This window comes from Octodon degus, unplaced genomic scaffold (genome assembly GCF_000260255.1).
Source record: "Octodon degus isolate 3935 unplaced genomic scaffold, OctDeg1.0 scaffold00003, whole genome shotgun sequence".
In the NCBI taxonomy this organism is placed as follows: domain Eukaryota; kingdom Metazoa; phylum Chordata; class Mammalia; order Rodentia; family Octodontidae; genus Octodon; species Octodon degus.
The window spans coordinates 6752813-6779241 of NW_004524579.1; the positions used below are offsets into that span (position 1 = coordinate 6752813).

Here is a 26429-nt window from a genome sequence, read left to right on the forward strand (position 1 = left end):
GGCACATTTATTTCTTTGCGCATGTCTTTGCTAATGTCCTAAATTTGGGGTCCAGGTGATCTAGAAACTCCAGCCCTTCTTCCTCCTGCCGGTCGCTGCAGCAGCCCACCGAGCCTGCCACGGACCCTTTGCCTTCGTAGTTATATGTACGAACGTAGTCTTCCGAATGCTTATGTTCCTCGTCTTGGCCACACCGGTACACCTTCTGTATTGAGAAAGAGCACATTTTATTATTGTTTTAAAAAACACCTAAACTGATTAGCATAAAAATGATGTCTTGGATTTACCTTTTACTGTTTAATTTTTAATCAGAGTGTGTCCTCTAATGGATTCCTACATATAAAAAATGCACATGATTGGTCTATATTATATTCATTTTTAAAATATAGCAAATAAATCAATGTCACTAGTGAACACATTTATGAAAAATAAGGCTACATATACATCACGTAATTCATTTACAAGTTCCCATCTGCACATAAGATATGTATAGTTGAAATTTACCTCATTCAATTTTTCTCTTATGTGCGGAATCATAGCCAATATAGGCTATAATTCTTGTTTTTACATTGGCATATCACTATAATAGTGAAATATGTTAATTGGCTAATATCAACCTATACTGGCTAGTCTGAGCCAAAAGCAAAGCAAGACAAGAAAATAATGACAACAAAATTCTTAAAACCCCAAAGAAAAACTATTATTTTATCCATTAGGTCTTCATACATACATGAAAAGCTACAGCATACTCACAAGGTATGATTTACGATCTGTTCATTGCAACAAATATTTTACTGGAGATAGTTTCTTTGGTAATTTTAAGGAAAGAAACTACCAGTTTTTTAGTCTTCCTAGACATATCCACATACACTACACCTAAATAAAGTATGATAAAACGTATTTTCAAATTTGAAGTTCAGAAGGTTGTTCTACTCCTTGACTTTGGAGTTGACATCCCTATCTATACTAACTCAGAATTGAAGTGGTAATGTGCTCCAGGTGTATGAGTAGTAGAATTGGGGGAAAGCCTGACTGACAATGCTTTGCTTTCACGTGATGTGAACTCAAAGACTTACTTCGCCAAGCCGAGGCTGGGTGAAGCTCTGCCAGTCCGTGTAGGTGTACTTGCCGGTGTCTGTTCCTCCCTTCATGGACTCCAAGGTTTGATGGCCACCTCCTTTGTTGGAATCCAGAGTGTAGCCTCCTCTGGCCATCTCAAAGCTTTGCTGTCTTTTAATTCCCTGGCCACCAAGAGTGCCAACAGACACGCTTGTGTCACAGATGTTGGATGTCTGCATGGGCAGTCGAATATTTGCTTCCTAAAAATAAAGGCAAACAAAAAATGAATGAATCAAAATGAACCTGATAATTCCCTTTCTTCCTTACCCAAGGCAAGTCGCTTTCCTGCTGTGCTCTCTACATGTAAAAATCTGGATAATACAGGAGCCATACTGTAAATGTTACGAGTTGTGTCCTCTAAAAATTTCTATGCTCAGTCCCAACCACCAGTATCTCAGAATATGACCAAATTTGGAAACAGGGCCACTACAGACAGTTTCTTAGAGGTCATGCTGCAAAAGGTGCCTGATATACTATGACCTGTAAACTTCTTTACAAAAAGAGGCAATTTGAACACAGACAGATACAAGAAGAAGGTCGCACAAAGATTCGATTTACACTGCTACGCACTTGGGTGTCATGAGAGGCTGGAGAAAGGCGTGGCCCAGGGTCTTCCCTGGGGCCTTCAAATGGGACATAGCCCTAGCCAGCACCTTTATGTCTAATTTCTATCTTCCAAAACAGTGAGATGATAAGTTTCTATTGTTTAAATCACTTGACTCGTGGTGGCATCCTTTGAAACTAATGCAAAGAGATCCTGCGGTTTCAATGAATTAAACCATTCTAGACACTTGGAACTCTGCTTGGCATGGTATGTGCTCAAGTAACACCACAGGTGATTATTGCTGTTGTATATTAACCCAACTATCATCCCAGATCACCAGAGAATTCAATGGAAACTGAAATCTGATTTACCGTTACTTCTTCTCCGGGTCCTTCAGTATTTGATACAATTAAGTTTTGCTGGGCTACATCCTCTGGAAAACATTTCTTTACTTTTGTCTTAGTAGTGACACAGAAACATGCAAATATCATACCTAAAAAATTAAAGATTGAAGTAAAATTCTTTCTCCATTTGGTATACATTGAATAATTTGATTATAAGATTTTTAAAAGGTTCTCTATGCAAATTTTTAAAATTCATCTTATAAACTGAATTCATCTTATAAGATGAGGCTATATTATAAACTAAGGTCATATATAGTCACAAAAATTAAAACAGAATATTTAAAAAATGCAATACTTATTCAATCATTTCTGTCTTAAATTAATAATAGCTTCTTTCCCAGGTTCAAAATTATTGGTATCTCTTACTTGCTCCACACTGAAATAGTAACTTCATTTGACTGAAATCTAAGATAGTATTATTGATGTTTAAAATCATACATAATGCATTCAAAGGTCTTAGAACAACAAAGCGAAGAACTTTAGGCATAACTATGATCAGAAAGGAAATTTCAATCAGTGTTTGATTTTGAAAGTGTTCATCAACCGATAAGCCGCTAGCAGATACATTCAGTTCAATTTGAACTTCAAGCCCAAATGAATTAATACATAGTAAAGATGAAAGGATAAGTTGTAGATTCAGTGGTTCTTTGCAGATGAGAGACGTTTAAGTGTGAGGAATGTTACTACTTTTGCATCTCCAAAAACAAGTTTTAAGAGTACAAAAGCTTAGTTTCCTTCACATGCATTGCTTCTCTGCCACGGCTCCTCTTACAACCAGTTTCACTCCCTGGTGTGTTTTTATGATGTAAGCTGAACTTGCAGGAAGTTAGTGAACTCCTTCACTAACACTATGGTACACAAATGTCTAATCACTCTTCAGAACCACGTTGTTTTCACTAAATCTTTTTGCACTTGCATGTTCCCTAAGTAAATCTTGGCCCCTTGAAAGTCTGCAATAGTTAATATATGAAGAACTCTAATAATTTTATCCAATTTCTTCATTTTATATATGGAAAAAATATGTTCAAGGGATGAGAAATATTTAACCAGTGTTTCACAGCTACCTATTGAAGAATTAATGCTACTAATCCAAAACTTAATTTAAACATTTGAACCTGATTAACACATAAAACTGCGGTGAAACTTAAGCTAAAACATGCCAGCTAGGCTGGGGAGATACTTCAGAGGCACAGAGCCTGTGTGGTAAATGAGTTTGATTCCCAGTATCAGAAAGAAAAGACATCCCAGATAAAGATACTTACACAGTAACAGTGCAGCCCCCAGGATCATGGAAAGGATCGCCCACTTGCCAAGAATTACGTTTGAGCGTGGCACTTGGACGTCTCTGACGCTCATTCTGCATTCCGACGGAGTTGTGCAGTCACATACTCTCACTGACAAAACGTGTTTTGCAGAGACACCATGTCTGTCTTGTATGTGGATAGGCACAGAGTAATAGTCGTTCTCGAGATGTTGCCGTCCACGGAGGATGGCACGTTTACCTTGAGGGGAAGAAAAGGCAGAGAGAATGCATAGTGACGTGGAAGTTCAGTAGCAAGAGTATTTCCACTTGGTATTATTGGGAAGGATTAATCTGAAATACAAACATTGACCATTCATTATTTTCTTTCTTAAAAATTACTTTGATTTCTCACAGGAGCAGAAAAAAATTGATATTATTTTATGATCACATTAGACTGATCTACACTTAAAATGTTGCACAAATGGTTGTATAAAATGAACATATGTTTTCTTAAAAGATAGCTGAAGTAAAATCTAAATGTAAATATATATAATGTATATACATAATTTATATGTATAGAATTCATGTATAATATATATGGTATTCTGTTCTTAGAGTTGATAAAGTAATTTCCTAAAATGAATGTGTGTTTTGTGATAAACAAAGGTAAGCCTGAAGACCATCAGGCATCTTGAACTCCTGCTGATGAAAGGATTTGGAGCAGTTTCTTACCATCCTTGGGTTCTATACTCCAAAGTTTATTGACGGAACTATCCAGAAGGAATTCAAAAGGTGGCCCGTTGTCAGGCCCATCTGGATCTTCAGGCTCCAGAACAGCGTAATCTTGACTGTGCTGGCAAATGGTCACGTCTTTATCGATTTGTGGTGGGTGATCATTATAATCTTCCAAAAAGACGACTAGTGTTCCTGTGCAGGATCGGCCAGCTAAAATAAATAAAAAATAGGCAATTTTTTCACTCAGATATGTGTTTATTTTCAACAATGTATATAATACATCTGCTTTCAGACAGCATCCTAGACCTCAGGCATAGTTACTATGAAATGGTGACATGCCACTCTCCCTGGAAGGCTGAAGCCTGAGCCAGATATGTTTCCAGGTGCTTTGTAGGGGAGGTTTATTTGTTGTGGTTGGTGCCAAGGACTGAACCCAGGGCTTCCAGCTTGCTAGGCAAGCATTATCCCACTAAGCCAAATCCCCAGCCCCTCCACAGCTTTTTAACACTGAAGGTAGCCAGGTGCAGTGGTGCATGCCTATAACACCTGCACTCAGGAGGCTGAGGCAGGAGGATTGCTGCAAGTTTGAGGACAGCCTAGACCACACAGTGAGTTCAAGACCAGCTTGAGTTACACAGTAAAACCCTGTCTCAAAAAAATCAAATTAAACCACACACACACACACACAAAAGTGTAATGTTATAAGAAATGTAAGTGAAGAATAACCTGTCTGAAATTGATTTCTTGCATTCTTTTAAAGGCATATATTCATCCTTAGAACAAAATACTTTGTATGTGGCTATTGGTTATCTTCGCAGCCTCTTCTCTTGTTTCTCATATGTCTTTTGCTCAAAACTTGTTCTGGTTCCCTCATGCTCTCTGGGCACTTTCCTTCCTGTCTGCTTTGCTGCATTCTGTGACCACTGCCAGGAATACTTTGCATGGTAAAACTTTATTTTAACGTTTCTTTTGTCCCAGAGTGCCACACACGAAACACACAGTCTATATCCTCAGGCCAGCCCTGCTATCTTCATGAAACTTGTGACTTTCTGTGAACAGCCAAGTTCATACTCTCCCTGGTTTCCTCAGAATCAGCTGCTCACACTTAGCTGGTATATGAATGTGGGAAGCACTAAGACATACGGAGGGACCACAGTTCTTCACCTTAATTCATTCCATGGTTCTGGAAAAGAGGCCGCGCTTGTGTTTGTGTGAGGAAGATGGCCATGGCCATGTTTGTCACCCGATATAGAGTTCGCAAATAAAAATGAAGCTTGTCAAATGCTTGTTTGTGAACCAAATTGCAGACTAAAGCACTCATGAACCAGTATAGCCCTTTTTCGCCCGAGGAACCTAAAGTTCTTGACCAACTGTAAATTAATGCTACACTATTGAATATAATGCACTTATTCTTTTTATGCTGTAAAAAGATGTAATTGAGGGGCTGGGGAGATAGCTCAGTGTCTAAGCACCTGGCTGGCAAGCACAAGGACCCAGGTTCAATCCCTGGTATCACATGGTGGTGCACACCATAATCCTAGTGCTGGGGAGGCTGAGACAAGAGGACCACTTTGAGTCAGAGCTGCATAGTGAGAGCCTATATCCAACAAATAAATAATTTTTTGAAAAGATGTAATTCAGTAAGCCAGAAAAATGAGTTTGTATCCTGATCCTAATCCAATTAACACGGTCTTGTTAACAGAAACTGTCTCTTACTCATCTGTTTATTGCACTATTATTAGCCTAATGATTCACACATAAATCTCAAGAAGTAATTTAAGTTAAAGTCCTGCCTATCATTTGTGTCTCAGAAATAAAAAATTTTGGAAACATCTTCAAAATCTATCATTTGTAAAAGGATAACAAACTTCCATGAATGACATGATTTCAAAATTGAAATAAAAAAGCATGGCAACTGATCCAATTTCTCACTCTCTGACATTCATGTTGGCCCAAAATAATGACATATATATGTTGAATTTATCATATACAATATGAATTATATGAAAATATGACCTCTTTTCCCTCTTATTTTGAAAGAACTCCTAAAGTATACTGTGTAATGTAGTTCATAGAATTTTTTCTGTTAAATAATGACAAAATTAATTTATGCAGTGATTTTTAAACTATTTACTTTTTTTATATTCTATCTGAAACAAGTTTAAAAATTCCTTTCTAAGTTGAAAAGACATATGGCTGTTAAAAGACACTTACAATGTGAAAGTCTGCAATATTTTCAGACTTTGCTTGAAATTATTAAAATAGGCATCAGTCCAAGCCACACCTGAAAATAAAGTTTTAGATTTCCAAAACTACAAAGATCTCTTGGTAACTTTTCACTTTGTCTCTAGCAAACAGAGCCAAAGTAAGTAATTACTGATAATGGTTGAAAAGGTAACTGGACATACTTGTGTACTTCAAAGCTTGTAAGTGCATAAGCCATGGTAAGTATCGGCGAGTAGGGAGTGTCACAGCCTCAGGGCTGGTAACTGCATTCTAGGCTAAGTAAATCCACTCTCCTGACACTTCCACAAAGAAGAACTCTAAAAATCATTATTTCTCCCTTGCTATTTAAGTGTTTTCAGAAAACAGAAGCTCACTGTTAATGAATCAGCCCGCCACAAATGTAAAGATATTAGGTTCTTTCTTCTTAAACTTCATTATGGCTTCTATTAATTTCCAGCAATGTGTTCATGTTTGTTTAGACTCTACACACACAATGTTTACCTCTTCCATGTGACAGCCCTACAGTATTTGTTATAGAAAATTACTTTTACAGAATAAGAGAATATTTTGCAATTTTTAAGTTCCATTTTCTATGTTGAAATAATTTGTTCAAGTACTACCAGTGATGCTCCCAGAATTAGGGAACTTCACAAAGTGAACCTGGGACTCTGAGAGAACAGAAGAATGACAGCTCTCAGTATCTGCATTAAACAAACCTATGCCAAATTCTCTCCTAGATGTCTGTTGAAGGTCTGGTTTAATTAATGACAAAGGGTGCTTGCATAAAATTGACCTTGAACTCCATTTAGGAGAACAGAATTCATGCAAGAATAATAGAAGTATCCTTTCAGAGCAAAACCACATCACCACTGCAGCATATTTTTCCTAATGCAAGAGATTAAAAGCCTTTAAGAACTGACCAAAGGTTAGTAGGAATAATCACAGAAGTTGTTATTGCCATTCATTTAAACAATTCAAAGAACTTAATTTCAAACTGGAAAGGCTATGATATGCTAGGTGGAATGCATGTAAAACAGTGTACTCTAGAGGCTTTTGTTTTAAAGCTACAGAAAAAAATAGGATTAAGATATCTGAGAAAGCATTGTAAGGGTGTTTTATTGTCAAAACATCAAGAGAAAAAACTCTTAAACGTGAGGTTTCATTACTTTCAACTTCCATTAATTTCCATGGAATTTGATGTGCTTATTTCCACAATTGCCCAAGCATTATGAAGTTGATTTAAAGATAGATTATAGCACTGCTGCCTCAGCTAGTTTGATTTAAACATCCATCTTATACACATAAAAGCAATGAAACTTTCTTGGGTTAGGTAGTCAAAAGAATCAGTTCTGTGGGGAAAACCCAGTTGTCTCAAATGGGCGTGTATGCAATTGATATGATGGCGTAAACTACTGTAACTTCTATTTATACTTTTATATTTATGTTGCATATTTCTTTGAGACACAAAAAATATTAGCATAGTGGTATATGTAGATTAAATAAACACACTAGTAAGCCCTTCTAACATTTGTAACATTTGTAAATCATATTAAAATAATTTACTGATAGGAATATATGTTTAAAAGGGTTGCATGATCCCTATAATATTTGAAGAACATTCTTTACAAAACAGATTCTAGAAAACCTCAGAGACTGCAGACCATGAAGAAAAGAGTTTTCATGTGCTCCTTTGTTTAAGAAGTAAGAGAACAAATGCTTTGTTCTCCATTAAGAACAGTTTCAAACAGACTGCCTAGAACCTAAGTGTGTTAGGCTGAACACTTTCACCAAATTCAAAGCATGAAGACCTAAACCTGTGCTTAAGAAAAAATCAGAGATCCTCGAATATGCCACTGCTTCCTCACCAAACATAGGGTCATCCCATCCTGCAAAGTCAGACTCTGACCACTGATGCTTCTGTAGCTTCGCCGTGTGCACATCCTGCCACCAAATTTGGTGGCCCCAATAAAATAAGCAAGCATAACGTTTTCACTTCTGCATTGCAGTTACATTAATACAAATAGTTTGCATTAAATTTTGGAAATAAACAGAAAAATTTCAACTCAAAATAAAAAATAAAAATAAAAATTTCAACTCAAATTTTCTTAGAAACATATTCTACATATATATTTTTTTCCTTTCTTTTTTTTTTTTTTTAGAAAATGGCACTCACCTGTATCCACTGCCACAACTGAAACATTGTACTGGTTGTTTTTTACAAATTTTGATTCTCTATCTAGTATTTTCACAGTTTTCAAATTTCCAGTGTTTTCATCAATGTTAAACCAGTTATCTTCATCTTTTATCTTCTTATATCTAATTTATAGAAATCAAAGAAAAGTAATCAAGCAGAGAAAAAGAGGTCGACTTAAAAACCATCATTTTGAAATATACATAGAACTCTAGTTTCAAAGTCAATTTACACTCTTATTAAAGGAACTTTTGAAAAGTACGTCACCTTAAGCCTTCCCCGTTGCGTGATTCTGGGTCCAGCGCTTTGTAGCCCAAGAGCTCTTTGCCAATTGGGAGGCCATCTTTACTCTGAATGACTTTCACTGGTGGTTGGCATTCAGGCCCCTCATCACTGTCTTTAATTTTAACAGTGACGGTTGTGGTACACATTGTAGGAAGGGGTGAGTTTGCTGCTTTAGTAAACTGTGCTTCATTAAGTACACCAATTTGCAAAATGACTTGACGATTGAGCTCGTAGTTCAACGGCTGTTCAATAAACACATTTTCATCAGTCAGTCAGTAGGCGCAACTGTATAGAAGACTTACAGTTATGATAGCAGGTTTTAACACAAAGGCAATGCCATTTTTACATGTAAAACATTACTGAGCATTCATGCTAATAGATGTTGGTAATCAACTTCCTGTAATGTTAGAGCTGTCAAATATAAAATTATTGATGTTAGATGTCAGTCATTTTTTTTCTTACTTTTAAAAAAAAATTTATTGCAGGGACTACAGGGTCTCACTACCCAGATTGGACTCAGTGACTCTCCTATTTTCAGCCTCCCAAGCTCTGGGACTACAGGTGTGCGCCACCTGGCCCAGTCTCAGTCGCTGGCTCAGTATGCCCTGGGGGCAGCAGGCCCAGCAGGCCAGAGATTGAACCCCCGCCACTGCACCCTGCCGAAGCAGGCGCTGTAGTTCACTGAGCTATCTGGTCGGCCCTTTTCTCACTTTTTGAAGATCTTAGGTTCAGGCTTCTCATTCATTTATTAATACAAGTGCAGAAAAAAGTGCTTTTAAATATTCAGATGTGCTTGCCAGGGAGGCACTTGTGCCACTGAGCTATCTCCCCTGTCTTAGGTCAGCTTAGTGTCTGCACAAAGAGCTCAGTGCCATTCTAGATGATTAGAAAAACTTCTGAAGACAACATTTAAAGAGTGAAAGCAAAAGCAAAAGAAATTTAAAAGGTAAAGAAAGAAAATAAATGAAGGAACAAGAAAGAATAAAAGAGTATACAACACAATACAATAATTAACACTTGATGAAGCCTCTGAGAACACGGTATTTCTCTAACAAAGCAGTGAGGTGAGACAGCAATAAGTTAGTGAGGATAGTGGACCAAAAAACTCAGAAAGCACTAGTCACTGCCTAAGATCTCTTCTGAGGTAAATATTTGATTTCATATTCCTATTTCTTGGCTCTTGTTTTCTTTATATAGAGAGCAATGAGCAATTTCTGCCTGATATAAGGACAGCCATGTCTCCTCTAAGAAAATAAATAAAAGTACTTTCAATAAAATAAACAAGTTTATATACCAACGTCTCTCAGCACGGCTGCAACATCACAGTCACAGTGTATGGAAAGTTGCTTCCGTGTCACGGCACCAGCGCACTAAGTTGGAGCACTTTAGAGCGGTGCTTCATTATGCTTCATTATCTCGTCCACGTACCTTGACAACACACAGGATTCCTTCGTTGGTTTCTGGGTCTGTGCTAATCTTGAAGTTGCCGTTCTCATTTCCTTGTAGGATTGTGTACACAGCCTTTGAGTGAGGAGTGTGTGCTAAATCTTGGTCCTGTACCGTCATCCGCAAGATCACAACATCTATTCTATTTTCTTCTACTTCAGTAAAATACTGGAAAAGATGCCATTCTACGTTATACATCTGTGCCTTTAACAATACTGTTTTCCACACTAAAGATTATATTTAAAGAAAAAGTCATATGAAAATGTGTACTTATATGTTAAGAAAGAATTTATAAGTTTAATGCATAGTTTAGTCTTTTCTCTTAAGCTGCTTTTTTTTCGAATCTTTTCCAAATTCTACATAAATCTTACCTTCTGAGTTCTCTGACATGATTTTTCAGGGCCCTTTTTTCCTCCCTCAGATTTATGTCTTCTCAGAGCTTCTACAGTAATTACAGTTTATGCTCCATTTTAGATAAAGCAAGCACTGAATACATGCTTCATGTTAATATATGAAGCACTCAATATCTTTACATAATATTACGTATATTGATTTATTATTAGATGACTTACTTTCATGTTAATATTTAAAATTCTTTTGATTCAGTGGTAAATATTAATTTTTCCTTTTTCTGAGAAAGTAAATCATAGACTTTCCCACAAAAGAACTATGATTATAAGAAACATAAATTACTAAAAAAATAAAATGGTAATAATTTCAAGTCTTTTAAAGATGTACAATGAATTCACAGGATGATAACATTTGGATCTAGGTTTTTTTTTTTTTTTTAATCTAGGTTTGGACCAGTTATTCCTTGTAAATGGTCTATGAGATCTTGGACAAGTCACTGACACAGCCTCCATTTCTGCATATTAAATATGGGGTGCAATGCACCTTCACACACGTGGGAATTATTGTAAAAACATGACTGTGACTACCATAATGGTTGCAGCATTTTTATTTTTGACTTGTACTCTGGTGTTGATTAATGAAAAGAATGGAGTGTGACTCATTAAAACTTCAAAAAGGAAAGAGCCATTTCCTTGTTACAGCCTAAGAGAAAGTCCACTTCGGAATGTGGAGATTAGCATGTACTCAGATTCCAGCAGAGAATAAAAAGCTAGTTTCTTTGTCATTCTAAGAACAAGAGGACATCAGGGAGAGGACCTCTTCTTCTTATAAAATAATTCAAGTCCAAGGAATTTGCTACTAGAGAACAATCCAGAAACCTTGGACCACATGAGGGGCATCAAAGACTAAGCAGCTCTTAGCTACCGAGGACATTGCTATTCCTGTGGCATCCGGAAATAACCAGCACCTCGGGTGTTTTTACCAAGACTGGCCACCTCGGGTGTTTTTACCAAGATCATTTTCTTGTCTGTGTTATTTGTGAATGGAAACTATTTAAGTCAAAATGTGTGATTTCACTGGGCGAACAAATTGTGCATTTGCTTTGGAAAAGTAAATTCAGATCAATGAATCAGGGAGCGAGATGTACTCACAGAAGTTTGTGTGAAATATGGTGAATTGTCATTTTCATCTTCAAGTGAAATAGTAATTGTTCCAGTGGTAAACAAACCAAATGGTTGGCCCCCCATGTCTCGCACCTCCATTATTAATTGATAAGTATCACATTTCTGGAAAAAACAAAAGCAAAAAAAAATGTACATTCATGTACACTTTTCCTACAACTTGCAATTACTATAGTCATTCTTCATGCTGTGTTTATTTTACAAATATTATTTAAAATATATATTTTATATGCATCATATATTGAAACAGGGCCTTGGCTGTGCTAAGCACATGCTACACTCTTGATCTATAACTGTAGATCCTTATGTTTTTTTAAAAGGACGCCATAAACATAAATACAAAACAAAAGATTTGCCCATCAGCACAGTGAGAAGCTGAGACTCCTAATATGACATTTCAAACTCAAAGCTACCTTTTTATAACTGACAAAATTTGTGAAAACTCAAGGTGTCCATTAGTGGATAACTGGATAAACTGGTACACTCAAACATTCAAACAATGGAACACTTTTGAGTACTAAAAAGAAGCAACCTAGCATGCCATAAAAACACATGAAACAAATCTAAACATAAATTACTAATTTATTAGAAATAAGCCAATCAGAAAAGGCCACATACTGTTTGATTCCAATTATATGACACTGGGAAAAAGTAAAAGCTACAGAAATAGAAAAAGATCAGTGGTTTCCAGGAGTTTTGAAGAAAGAGATGTGTAGGAGTACAAAAGGTTTTTAAGACAGTAAAATCACTCTGCAGGGTGCTTCCGTGGGTGGGTGTCCTTGTGCATTTGTCCAAAACCACAGAACATACTGACCCAAGAGCAAACCCAATGTACACAGCACTCCTTGGGTGACAGTGATGTGTCAATGTAGCTTCAGTGATTGTAGCCAATGTGCCTCTGGGGTACAGGTGTTGATCTTGAGGGGTCTGGGTGCATGGCAGGTAGGCAGTACCTGTACCATCTGCTCAATTTGCCTGTGAACCTCAAATCACTTTCACAAAGGAAGTATGCTAATATTTTTAAAAATTAAATATTTTGGAATCAAACAAGTTTGCTTTTATAAGATAAAAATGAAGTAAAACAAGTTTTAGCACTGGTGCATCAAAGCAGTTCAGTGGCAGCAAGAGAGACCTTGCCTAACATTTTGCACCACACCAGCATCTCTGCAGCCTACAGGAGAATGCTCAGAGAGGCGGCCACAATGGCCATATTGTACCTGGTCATGGGAGTTTGTTATCAATGTCTGTGTAGCGTAATGACTGAGAAGTCAGCTGACCGATCCATTACCTCTCTATCCAGTAAAGGAGTAGTTGTTGTGATGACCCCTGTGTCCGGATGTATCGTGAAATGCTTTGGATGATCTGGAATTTGCTGCAAGATTTTGTATTTCAGACGAGTATGTAGGGTGTCAGGTTCATCAAGGTCTATAGCAGTCACCTGTCCTACAGACGTACCTGTTTAGACAAATTAAATATTGTCAACGATTAAAATGATGACAGAATTATTAACAACAAAAAAAACACTGAGGTATTTGAGTAGCAAATTGTATCCCAAACCACAACAACAGATGAGTTTTGTAGAGCATCTGAGACAGTATAAATGTGCTACAGAAGACCAATCTCCTCTTCCTTGCAACTCCAATTAGGAGGCTCCAGTGAGGGACAGGATTTCTATTTCACGTATATGAGAGCACTCCCCACCTGTGCTTGGTGGCTATAGTTCCCAAATTCTTTTTTCCAACCTGTTATCCCAGTTCAATGGCTATTTTTGAATGAGGGCTTTCCTGCATATTTTGTCATGTTTATAGTACAATCTAATGATGTTAATTAGAGATGTATCTAAGTATATGAAAACAAAACATTTATTTAATATTTAATAAGTGTGTTGAATTATTAACCTGAGGAAGTAATTATTACTCTATATAATAAACATTATCTAGAAGTCTATCATTTAGGCAAGCTTCATAGCACAGACACAAGAATATTAGGAATAGAGCTTTAGCCACCTTCTAATTGTGAAGCAAACATATATGGATAGATAGAGATAGAGATATCAATAGAACAGAGGAGATCATGAGAGCTAATGACATTTCTTGCAAATTTTTAAAATGAAGACTCTAATTTGGTAAGCTTTTTGGTAGGCCTATGTCACAATCTTGACTTCAAGCCAGTTAGTTTATTTTTTATTTGTTTGAACAAAATGTCAAAAAAAACCCAATATATATGTTGTTATAAATATTATCAGCACATATCTATTGTTATAATGTCCTATATGTTTCTGATTCCTAGAAAATATATAAGACCCTTATAAAAATTCCCATTATATAAAGTTTTAAAAACATAGCCATGACACATTCACATACTAAAGACAAAAACTTTTAAGAACGTTTGTCTCTTGCACAAATTCATCGTGATTGATCTTCTAGTTAAAACTTTAATGTAGACTTTTTAGCAGGCACAACAAACTGAACCAAAAAAAGCTCATCTTTATATAGCAAATGGTCTTACAAAACCTTTTAGCTGCACAGTCTATATCCTTGAAAGTCAAGCATTTCGCAACGTCCTACTTGGTTGTTTGAAACACTAATGAAGAATTCAACTGAGACAAATACCTTTTGAATCTCTCGTCATCCTCGATGCTGGCTAAAAGCTTAAGCTAAAATGAAAGCTGATATCCAACAGGCTTTTAACAAAGAGAATTCACAAAAACAACACTGATACTATATGAGTAAAAGCTGGTACCACACATTTATCATCCACCAAAGTCAAGCTCTCTGAATTTCAACTGTCAGTTAAAAACTCTTGCTTGGTCCCATAAAATGTTCTTGCAACTGCTTTTTTTTTTTTTTTTTTTTTTTTTTAATGTCACTTTCTTTCTTTTGTTACCCTTTTGGATTAAAAGGAAAAATAGAATTTTCCTCACATTTGCCCTTCAGATACCCTTAGATAAGTATCATTAAGAAAAAAAAAATGAGTAAATGAACAAATGAAAGAATATAGACTGTTGAAACATCCACATGCAAAACATACTCCACACTGGTAACAGCCAACTTCACGGAGAACTGAGGCAGATATGTATATATTATCATCAGTTTAAATATAAGAAAACTTGCTCACACCTATCTGAGCCTTAAGAGGGATATCATATAACATCAATTTCTTTCTCTTCTTTCTTCCTTATTTTTTTTCCTCTTTTGATACAGGGTCTCCTCACACAGTTCAGACTCTAGTGGTCCTCCTGTCTCAGCCTCCACAGTGCTGGGATTACAATTATACACCACCACGCCCTGTTTCTGGGTGACCCGGTATACCCAGGGTTCCAGGGCCAGCCTGGAATGCGGTACTGGGGATCAAACCTGGGTTCTTTTGCTTGCCAGGCAAACACTTAGACCACCAAGCTGTACCAGCAGGCCTAACATCAATTTCTAATAGGGGGAAAAAGTGCACGCAATCAGAAATACCAAAAAACTATGAAATGCAATGATGGACACAAACATTTTATGATATTTATTATCTATTTTTAAATTTTATTTTTATTAGTACCTATTTGCAGTACCTAATGATTACACTCACTGTGGGGAGTTCGTACCTGAAGATAACACTTCCTAATTATTTTCGCGTCCCTTTCCTTTACCCTTCCTTTCCGCTCCTTCCCCCTGCTTCTTGTCTCACCACTGTAACATGCGAACTTACCAGTTCTGCAATTTTCAGGCACACTAAACACTGTCAATTTGGTTTCAAAATACGGAGCATTATCATTATCATCTTCAACTTTGAATAACAAGGGGAGGGGAAAATCTGGTGCGTAGCCATCTGCAGTTGTCACATAGCCATATATCTGAAAGAAGAAAAAAGAACCATTCGCTAGTCTGCAAATAACAAATTATACACAACCATGAGCCTAGCAGAAAGCAAATGTGTCATTTAAAAAACTTACCCTCACACGTCTCTATAACTAGGAAACCATGCAGCAGAGAGAGAGCACACAAGGGCCACATATGCCTGCCTATAATCTCCTGCAGGAATGATTTCTAACTTTCTTCCCACCAACGACCGTGCCTTCCAAGCCCCACGAACTCCAGGTAGTCTCCACATTAACTGGTCCCTACTTAGTAGAATGGTGTAGACTTCCTCCAGGAAGACTGACAACAAATACTTGTAAAAATTTATTTAAAATACATAATTATTTCCAACTTACATATGCATATAAATATATATTATAATCATCTCTAAACAATGTCTCTTCACGTTTTTGTATTTTCTATCATTATCCTGGCTTACTTTCTAATAAAAAATTAATAAAAGCATTCACATATCTTTTTTTTTTTAATTTTAGGGAAGGGTCTACAGGGTGTTCAAGGTCTCACTACTAGATGGGACTTGTAGTGCTCCTCCTGCTTACAGCCTCCCAAGAGCTGGGATTACAGGCTTGTGCCACCACGCCCAATCTAAAAGCACACACCTATCTTAACCATCAAGATCCAATGCTCTTTTTCCCCTTTTCAATTCCATCACTTGATTTCTGTGCTCACTTCACATGATTTAGGCATTGTAAATGTCCAGTAAAATATTTAGCAAAATGAATTTTCTTTACCTAAGTCTGCCTAAAGCAAAGTCTGTATTAACTTAGCTGTTTACTACAGATCTTCCTGATTTCTCCACCACACCCATCTGTAAAATGAACGAGACTGAAGTTCCAGATGCCAAACTCTGCCTTTGCTCTCACTAGCCTTGTGAATTTCTGGAGACTGTGCAGACTTTGTGGCCCTATCATCCAACTTCTCACAGCCGCCTTCTCCAGGTGGCTCAACTGCCCCATATGTGACCAACTCCAGACTTCCCTGTAGCTGTCCTGACTTGCCCTTCTCCAGTCCATGTAGCACACAGAAGTCAGACATGATTTTAACCATGACACTACCTGATCAGACTCTTAATGATCTAGTGACCCTCGGCTGCAGTCACCACCAACTCCTCCCTGTTGTGTTAATAGCGTTTTACCATTCATGCTAACTTAAAACGGAATGAATTTCACCTCTCCAGGGGACAAAATGTATTAAAACAGCCTGCTAGGAACATGGCTCAGTGGTGAAAGGGCTTGCGTAGAAGGCGCAAGGTCTTCCGTTTTATCCCCAGCACTTTGAAAATAAAAAACGAACCAAAAAAATCTATGTTCTCCCTGATTCCTTATTTGCTTTCCCCCAAACAACCGTAAGATTTCTTTTTTTAAATAAAATTTATATGTTTTTTTCTTTTCATTTTATCTATTTGGTACAGGATCTCACTACACAGCTCAGACTCATAGTGATTCCCCTGTTTTCAGCCTCTCCAGCGCTGGGATTATAGGTGTGTGCTACCACGATGACTCGGCTACACAACCAAACCCTGGTCCACGCACTTGCCTAATCAGGTGCTTAGTCCGCTGAGCTATCTCACTGGCCCTAAAGTTTATATCTTGATTTCTGCAAATCTGAACTCTTTGTCTTATTCCTCAAAAACTCTTCAAGCTCAGGAATGAAATTCAGGGCTACAGCCTCAATACTTCACCCCGCTGCCGCTGCCACCTCAGTCACCTACATCACCACACCCTTGACATCTGGATGCCTCCCTCCTCAGCTGTGCGTGCATTCCCTCCTTCTTTCCTGTATAGATGACCTGCTCTTGTCTTTCACCAAATACTGCCACTTTTAAAGTGTTTGACCAAAGAAATAGCACTTTACGTGAAGTACGTTTTCCTTATGTCTGACTACACGTAAATATGGTCTTACATGCTCCTGCTTCAGTTGCAATGATTTCAAGTATGAGCCAAGAATGTCCAAAGTAAACTGTAATTGAGACCATGGTAGCCTGCAGGATGGCTTGAACTAGGAAAGTACTTGAATGTCATAAACCAACTCTTCAGGAAAACCCAGTCATACTCACAGAATGGAATAACAAATGATGTTTCCTTGGTCTTTAGCAAGACCTTCAAAAAGAACTCAACAGCAGTAGTGGCTTTGCACACTAGATCCCATTATTCTACACTAAAAGCAATAATAATGAACTTAAATATTAGTATAACAAGACTAACAAATATTAGAATTATTTTTAGCCAGGTTATAAGATTGTTATGTAAAGGTCATGGGCCTGTTATTGACACATTTTTTTCCCCTTTTGAATTCTTCTGGAACCTGAAAGACCTGATTCCTTTCAATCTTTTCACACTCAATTTTGTCAAATTACTGCCCTCCTTGGAAAAATGCAAACTACTACAGAAAGGAATTGGAATTTGAGAAGCTAGGACTATTACTTTTTTTTTTTTTCCCCCCCGGAACTGGGGATTGAATTCAGGCCCTTACGCTTGCTAGGCAAGCACTTATTCTACTGAGCCATCTCCCCGGCCCCTAGGACTATTACTTTGGCAAAGAACTTCTTTATTACCTTCTCTTACAATTCAGGAATAAGTGTTCAATCCGTATCACTCATGATTAGCCCTTAAAACCACAGTGAATTAATCTCAGACATCAGGTTAGACATCAGAACCCAGAGAGGTGTGCAACTTGAAACAACAACAAAAGGGTTTAACTTGCAGAAGAGAATTTGTGTTGGGATAGAATAAGATAGGTTAGAGAATTTATTCTGGGTTACTGAGGAAATAAAAAGGTGTCCAAGGATTCCATTGCTGAAGGACAGGGGGAGAGAGAGGAGAGAAGGAAGCGATCCTCCTCACGGCGAGGATCCAAGCACAGTGGGTAAACATTTAGAATCACTTTGGACAACTGAGACCTAGCCTGGAACAACGAAGGCACAATTGCTGAGCACAGGTGCAGAAGACCATCTGCATTTTAACAAAAGTTTTTCCTTTTCCTATTATTCACATTACACAGTCACAGTTGGGAATCACTGAGTGCTTTCTTAGAGAGAACTTTGAACTAAATGGAAATGATTCCTTCTCCAGGATTCTGCAGATCAAAATCTGTCCTTTACTATTCGGTTGTTGTATTTTGTATTATCTTCCTGCACCTTTATTTTATTTTATTTTATTTTTGTTTATATCCACTGTGTATCTGGTAGCAATTGCACTATTAGCAACTGGAAGTTGATATTGACTATTAAAAATATTTCAAAAACTAAGTAAAATATTTAACTTTTAAATAGGTCAAAAGCAACACTGAACAATTATAAACAAGTAACAAAGGTTCAACTCTAAATAAATATTTCAACAATCATACCAAAAACTGATTGTACTGCTCCCGGTCAATGCTTCTTGTGCAATAAATGTCTCCACTGTTTTTCTCTATGTAGAACAGGTTGAAGGGCTCTTTGTCCACTCCTGGCCCACTTATGGAGTAAAAGACAGTGTAATTCTGTGCAGCATCAGACTGAATCTAGAGGAATAAGTGACAATTTAGGGCCAGAACAGAGATGTCACACTATCTTCAACCTAACCTAAGTGTGGCTTACTTGTCCCCATTTATTTTCTTTTCTACTTCCTGGTTGTTTTTTCCTCTCTTTATTTATCAACTATCTCCCACGTTTTGCCAACGATTATATGTACTTTATAATGAGCAATGCCACAGGTTCAGTCACTTGTTTGATCCTATGTTCCTTTACTATTTGAATAGTTATACAGTTTGTGGAGTATTGTGCCTTTATCATTCTGATTCACTTATTTTAATCCCATGTAAAGTATAGCAGCATTTTCAGTAATTTTGAATTATTTGGAACTGCAAATTATATGACTACAAAGATAATACAGAAGTAACACAAATTTTCTTGCAAATTAATTCTTCAAAAATCAGGTAGTCCCAAAACTCTCTTATGCTTTCATTTCTGTTGTGTGGCAGGAAGACAACCTTATATGACAAATAGAAACGTGATCAGTTTGTGGAGCTTAAGCTTTAAGCAAGATTTGAATCGGGTAAAAACCTATAATCTTGCTATACATGAGTGTTGAAAGGCCTGGCAAAGTATTTGGGTGAATTTGGTTGTAAATTTATGGTCTCAGGACACTCAGAATACGAAACGCAGTCCTAAATGTACATGTCTTGTAGAAGGAAGCAATAAAGCACATTGGATCACTTCCCTGTGACCCTAATTCCTGTTAAGAGACCACCTTATTACTATCAACCATTCAAGCTGCTGATTCCATATGCTGTGCAACTTTCAAATAGAATGCTTTGACAGCAAGAAGCTTTAAGAAACATGAAACCCTGTAAAAGATGAAATGACCTGCTGGACGTGCTGGGGAAATGGACCCAAAGAGTTCTCCATCAGCGAACAGGGAATGGGAGCCCATCTTCTCTTGCTGCGCCGGAGAGATGTACTTTTAGGATGTCTCCTCTTAGGATCCTACATTTGGTTAAAAATAATAATAATAATAATAATAATATAAACATTGTTTTTCATTCTTGGAATTGTGATTTTCATAGAAAATCATTATTCTAGTTTTAGTAATAAGACACATGTACACTCGCACACACAATTTTGGCCTCAAGCTATCTTATTTTTTCTGAGCATCTGTGGGTTTCTAAGTTAGCTAGGTCACAATCAGAAATATGTACAGAGTTGAGGAAAATGTCACATTGACATGCTATAGACACCTCCAGTAGACAATCCATTAACAAATACTAAGAACTGACTCTTCCATGAGAAATGACACAAGCAAAATTTGTTTAAGCTCTTTCTATAGTGTGAAAATTTATAGACCAAATAAAGACACAGGGCAGCATTTTCCCAAGTATGTTTTATTTTATGCAATGTAGAGATTCTTCACAACTTGGGTAAAAATTGTTCTGTAAGACTTAAGAATATTTTAAATTCAGTAAAGAGGAATTCTTGCAATCAGAAAGAATTTAGCTTGGAAATCCATCTACAAATTAATCACTTCTTAGTAAATTATTGTATAAGACTAAAATCTCTGTGCTGAGTTTTCTGAAAGTAAAATGAGACATGAATTCCAGAAAACATCTCCTAGGAACACCACCAGCATTCACTACAACAAAAAGAATGAGCGTGGATTTGAGACACATTGGCCGCTGGACTGGCCACTTCTTTACCTCTGAAGAGAGGGACCTCAGGGAAATTTCTATTGCAATGGGAGGAAGTTTGAGAAGATCTCTTCTTTCATAAGAGTCTCAAACCCACAGTGAATTTGGAGGGGGCCTTGCAGGGTGGAGCTCCATGCCTCCAAGGGCAAGACTCATCCCTGCCTGCACTTGTTCTCGGCTTGGTTGTTCTCACCGCCCCACCTCAAAGCGCTCTCGGGACTTTGCATAGTCGGACTGGCTCCCTGCAAGAATCTGTTGTCATTGTGCAACTCTGCAAAGAGCTCTACTACTCCTTAAGAGTCCACGCTTCACTTATGTTAATTATGAGCAGAAAGGAAAAGCAGTCATTTGAGGATAGCGACTTTAACCAGAAAAGAAGCATATGAAAGAAAAAAAAAAAAAAAAGGAGCCTTGTGATTGCATTAATGTTCAAAGCTATTTGAATACTTGCTATACCTTTTCTGTAGATAGCACCAGTGAAATATAGTTCATTTTCTGTTGATCTGCATCTGTGATTAAAACGGTAATAGGTGTTGGAGAAGACAAATGGAGGTCACGTTGTGCATAAATTGTGCCATCTTTTTCAACTTTAAAGTCCTTTGGGTTGGCACTGCTGTCAGCGATTACGGCATCAGGCTCAGCATACTTCTTCAGGTCCACTGCAGGAAAGATATTTCATAGTAGCGTGTCAAGTGAGACAGGAATAGAACAAGTCTGGCTGGATCCACAGCTGCGATCAGCGTGTGAGAAGCAGCGAGAGGGCGGCTGCCCCGAACACCTGCTCCTCTGAAGCTTAGGGGCCATGACAATGACATAACCAAATGAGCAGGCACCTATTTCTCATTGCTTTCATCACACTCGGAAAACTAAATTATTTTCCCAGTGTCATTGCATTCACTCTTTTCACTTTTTCTAATGTATGTGCTGTATTCCACTCAATGATATTGACTGTATGATGATATAAACTGGTGTACATTCCCTGGAAGCTGTACTTGACGCTGAATTTTGGTCTTTTCTCAGGCTAGTAGTGAGTGGTGGAATCCTCTGTAGCAATGCTGGGCAGGGGGAGTGAGCTGCAGCTCCAGGCGAGCCTGGAAGGGACTCCACTGAGACTCCGTAGCTGTGTTTCTCAGCTACGATGGTGGTTGGTTAGGTGTACTAGATACAGGTTCTACTTACAATATTTCCAACTATAATGGGTTTATCAGGATGCAATACCATGGTAAGTCAAGGGGCATAGGCAGGTAGGCAGGTAGGTAGGTAGGTAGGTAGATAGATAGATAGATAGATAGATAGATAGATAGATAGATAGATATGCACATATATAAATACATAGATATGTTGTTTTATATTGACAAATGTTTGGTTTACCAGTAGATTACTGTTTTATACTCCACATACTATAACTATTTGACGTCAGTAGGTTTTTGAATTGCTTGTAGTAAGACTTTGATAGTTAAAGCTGTTGCAACAAATTAAAAATATTTCTCTACTTTTTTCTTTCTTTTTTCTTTTTTTAGTTTGTTAAGACAGTGTCTCATCACATAGTTCAGGCCTGCCTTGAACTGACTATGTAGCCCAGGCTAGCCTTGAACTCATGGTAAATCACCTGCCTCAGCCTCCTGAGTGCTGGGAGTTCAGACATGTGCTACCACCCCTGGCCTGGTCTACTTTACTTTTAGGTTTATTTTAATTTTCCTTGCTTATATTATATTACAAATAAACATTTTGTGACACTTTTTTGAAGTTTAACAAACTCTATTTAGTACGCACAGATCACTGAGGTAGTAAAAGTCATCAGAATTTTGACTTTTACAAACTGTGCTGTGAAATTGACCGTATACATTCTTTTCTGTCATTGTTTTTGTTTTTGAGACCATGTAGCGCAGCATGAGCTGCAGTGTAGTCTCACTATGTAGTGCGGGCTGTCCTCGAACTCATGGCAGTCCTCCGGCCTCACCCTCCCAAGTGCTGGGATGAAGAGGTGTGTGCCTTCACACCTGGAAAACCATATAAGTTCTTGATGAACATATGTGGATTGCTGTCAGGTCTAAGCGCATATTTTATCTGGGAAATTTCTGACACCTTTGTTTTGTGTGTGAACAATTAGAGAAATTTGACATTAGAATTTGGGCAGCTGATAAATAGGTATGAAATAAAATGTACTTCTGGCTGTGGGACTTTTCTTCAAATAATTTAACTTTGTGATATTTACTAATTTTTCTGGCAAGAAAAGTACATGACTAACTTTGGTATTTTAATTCTTTTTAACCAGCACCAAAAAATAAGCAGCCTACATTCCACCTTATGGCCAGTTTTAGTGGCAAGTAGCTACTCTATGGCTTTTATCTCAGACTTTACAAGGGCAACCAAAGCTAAATGTAGTAAGATGCAAATATTAAATTCTCAACACAGTTTCTCACCTTTGGCAACTACTTTATTAGCTGGAATAAAGGAAGGAACGTAGAAAACAATTTCTTGATAAGCATCACCAAATAATAACAGAACCTCAAAAAGAAAAAAAAAAGAAAAAGAAAAATCAGGAATAACACTTAACCATACATTTATATTTGTTTTCTCTTATTGGTAATAATGCTGTCAGTTTATAAGTGAATTAACCTTTTAAATACTCCTTTTTTAATATTTATTCTAAATGTAACCAGCAAAGCAAATTGATTTGGGGACACTATAGTCATTTAGAGTCAATAAAAACAGTGTGAGGACAGTTCTTAGAAATCTACATCATATATAATTGCAAGAAAATATGTTAGAATCCACTGACTATCTAGCGTTTATGTCCTCCAACACCATTCATGGATGTCAGTCTATTATTTAGCCTGAAGAAAATACTGAAATCTAAAATTCAATTATCACATATTTGTACTATCAAAACATCATTTCCACTATTTCATATACAATTGATGAAGTGAGACAATATTTCAAACATTTTTTAATCTCATAGAGAATATTGCTCATAAATATTCCCTGTTCTCAAACCACTCTGCAGACTGCCTAAGCCAAGCTTAAAGTCTAAATGATCTCAAGTCACACAGTTTTAGTTTATTTGCTTATTTGGAACAAGGTCTTGCTTATGCAGTTCAGGCTGGTTTTGAACTCACCTTGTAGCCCAGGCTGGCCTTGAACTTGCAGAGATCCTCCTGCCCCAGCTTCCTGAGTGCTGGGATTACAGACATGCACCACCATGCTCAGCAAGAAATATATTTTAAAATAGAAAAGTTAACTTTAAACAAAAATTTAATTTAAAATTTAAGTAGTTCTGCTGAGCCTTGGGACATGTGCCTGTAATCCCAGCGCTGTGGGAAGCTGAGGCAGAAGGATCACAACACTGAATCCATTCTAGGGGGCTAGGAATGTAGTTCAACACAAAGTTCATGGGTTCAATCTCCAGTAGAGCCAAGAAAAAAATGTAGGCAGTTCAAAGAACACAGATACTATCGGAAACTTAAAAGGCTTATATAGTTGAAGACATTTTTTCTCTTGTCATTTTCTGTTTATTTGTTCTCTCTTCTTTTTATAAAAAAAATCACTGTATTTTGATTGTTTATATACAAAATACATCTAAGTCAGAATTTCCAGATCCATATGGATCAATTTTATGACCTGTTCTTTCTGAAGACATATTTCTAGGATTGTAGGACACATTGTTTGTGAGGAAGAAAGAGAAAGGTTTAACATGCATATTAAGGATAAAAATATCCAACTCAGCTCATATCTATTAGATATATGAGAGCAGTCTATTTAAATAGATTATCATTTTATAAATCTCTGACAAACAGTAACATGAAATGCTGGAATTTTAAAAGTCACATTTGTATTTAGTTTTAATATAAACAATCACTGATTGAAAAACAGGAGGCATTCTTACTTGTTTGCCATTTAAAATATGTTCATCCTTATTACCCAGGAAGACAATAAATTATGTCTAAAGAACTTTCTGAGCTTGAAGCATTCTATTAGCTGTGGTCTAGATATATCATGTGGAAAGAAGGCGTTGCAATTAAAAACATACATACATGTCCATCACCCACACATATGTGTTCACTTGTACATTTACCACATATGTGTGTGTGCATCTATTTGCATCTTGTTTCCTCCCGCCCAGATGCCTCCTCAGCAAGGCCTCTCTTCAGACAGAGTCATTGGGAGTTGCCAGTTCTCACTGTGCAGGTCTCCAGATTAAGCGACTGGGAAGGTGACTGGGCAGGGCTTGTGGTCAGACATCCTTCTAGTCAGCAGGAGGATCAAGAATGAATGGGCACAGGCTGAGGCCAGGGACGCTGGGAAAAGCAGGCCCCAAAAACAAAAGAAATCTGGATGGGATCGCTGGAATCCTCACCACATTTCACTTAATGATGGTCTCTGCCCCCCAGGCAAGCACAAGTGGAGGAGAAGCTGACCATGAAATATGCTTCATAGACTATTTATATGGAGAAAATGTTGAATCGCAATACCGGGGCCATCTTCAAATTCTAAAAGTAAAGTTTGAAACTACAAAACAGTTTGCTACACTAAAAATAAAAAGGAAATTCATGACTCACAAATGGTACATGAAGAAGTGACACAACTCCTCTTTTCCCATCAAAGAAAAAAATAGTGTCTGATAGTCACCAGGCTACAAAAAAGTGGAAGGTGAGTTAATGGCATTCTTGGGGATCATTTTTTTTTTCTTGAGTTGAACAACTTGCTTAAAGTAAAAGTTATGCCTTTCCCTTAGCTCTACCTGAGTAGATTCAGAATCTGGGATAATTTATATCTTCCTACAAAACCCTTTTCCTCCCCCTGCAGCTCAGTAGAAGGAAGCTTATTTAATGACTAGTAGCAAAAGCAAACCTCAGAGCTCTTGGACCAAATGCCTAAGGACTGAATTTATTCCATTACTCGTAAAAGAACCACAACAAGACTGAGCACGGGATTCCCCTGAAGAAATTTAACATCTGGCAAAGGGCACTTGAAGCGTAAGATAAACATTTCTTATCTTGGATCACGTCTCTAAACCTTCTCTGAATCTCCTGAGATCTGCTTTTGCTCTCCCAGTCTGTCCTAACTGCTTCCCATCTCTGCTTCTTCTCTCCTTCAAGCCCAGATTGGAGCAAGGAAGCGGGCACTGACATGCTCGATTCCCTAATCCTTCAGTGTTACTCACCAGGAGAGAGAAAAGGAGCTGCTTATAGAAGATGCTCCCTGGGGCAGCGGAGGCCACAGCCATCAGAAGCGGTCCCAGTGGCCTGGGACAGTGCCCAGCTGATGGGGCAGCCTGGAATACACACGCAGCTGAGTAGGCGCTGGCCCTTGTCGGGATGTTCTGTGGCCACCTTGGCCTGGCTGAGCTTGCTTTGGAAGAGAGTCAGGAGGCAAGTGACAAATGACAGGAGGAGGAGCGAGCAGGAGATGGCTTCCTCCTGTTCCTTAGTCAGGCTTCCTCCTTTCAATCCAATTACCTCTGCAGGTAAAGAAGTTTTCCTGCAAGTGGGGAGAGTGAGGTCCCAATCGTCCCAAACCCAGCCCCTGACTCCTCCTCACAGCAGCTTTCAAAATTTCTCCTGCCACTTAACACATAGGCAGAGGCAGGAGGGAACACCCTCTTTCTCAGTCCTCCTCCCTTTCCCCCCAGGTTGATGCTAAGTATTTCTCCCCAGTTATTACCACCTCCCACGGCC

At 37.7% G+C, this 26429-nt stretch overlaps 1 protein-coding gene across 1 annotated transcript; it reads right to left on the minus strand.

The window, feature by feature from the left end:
- Window positions 1–25978, minus strand: Dsc1 (desmocollin 1). Its single transcript, XM_012514776.2, is given in 16 exon segments — window positions 1–205; window positions 1077–1319; window positions 2035–2156; window positions 3330–3569; window positions 4043–4255; window positions 8445–8587; window positions 8730–8989; window positions 10176–10361; window positions 11696–11830; window positions 13014–13180; window positions 15419–15563; window positions 18934–19089; window positions 19934–20044; window positions 21199–21410; window positions 23175–23259; window positions 25916–25978. Coding segments are annotated over 16 exon segments (2679 nt in total). The 3' UTR covers window positions 1–7.
- Between the last annotated feature and the right edge of the window lie 451 nt (window positions 25979–26429).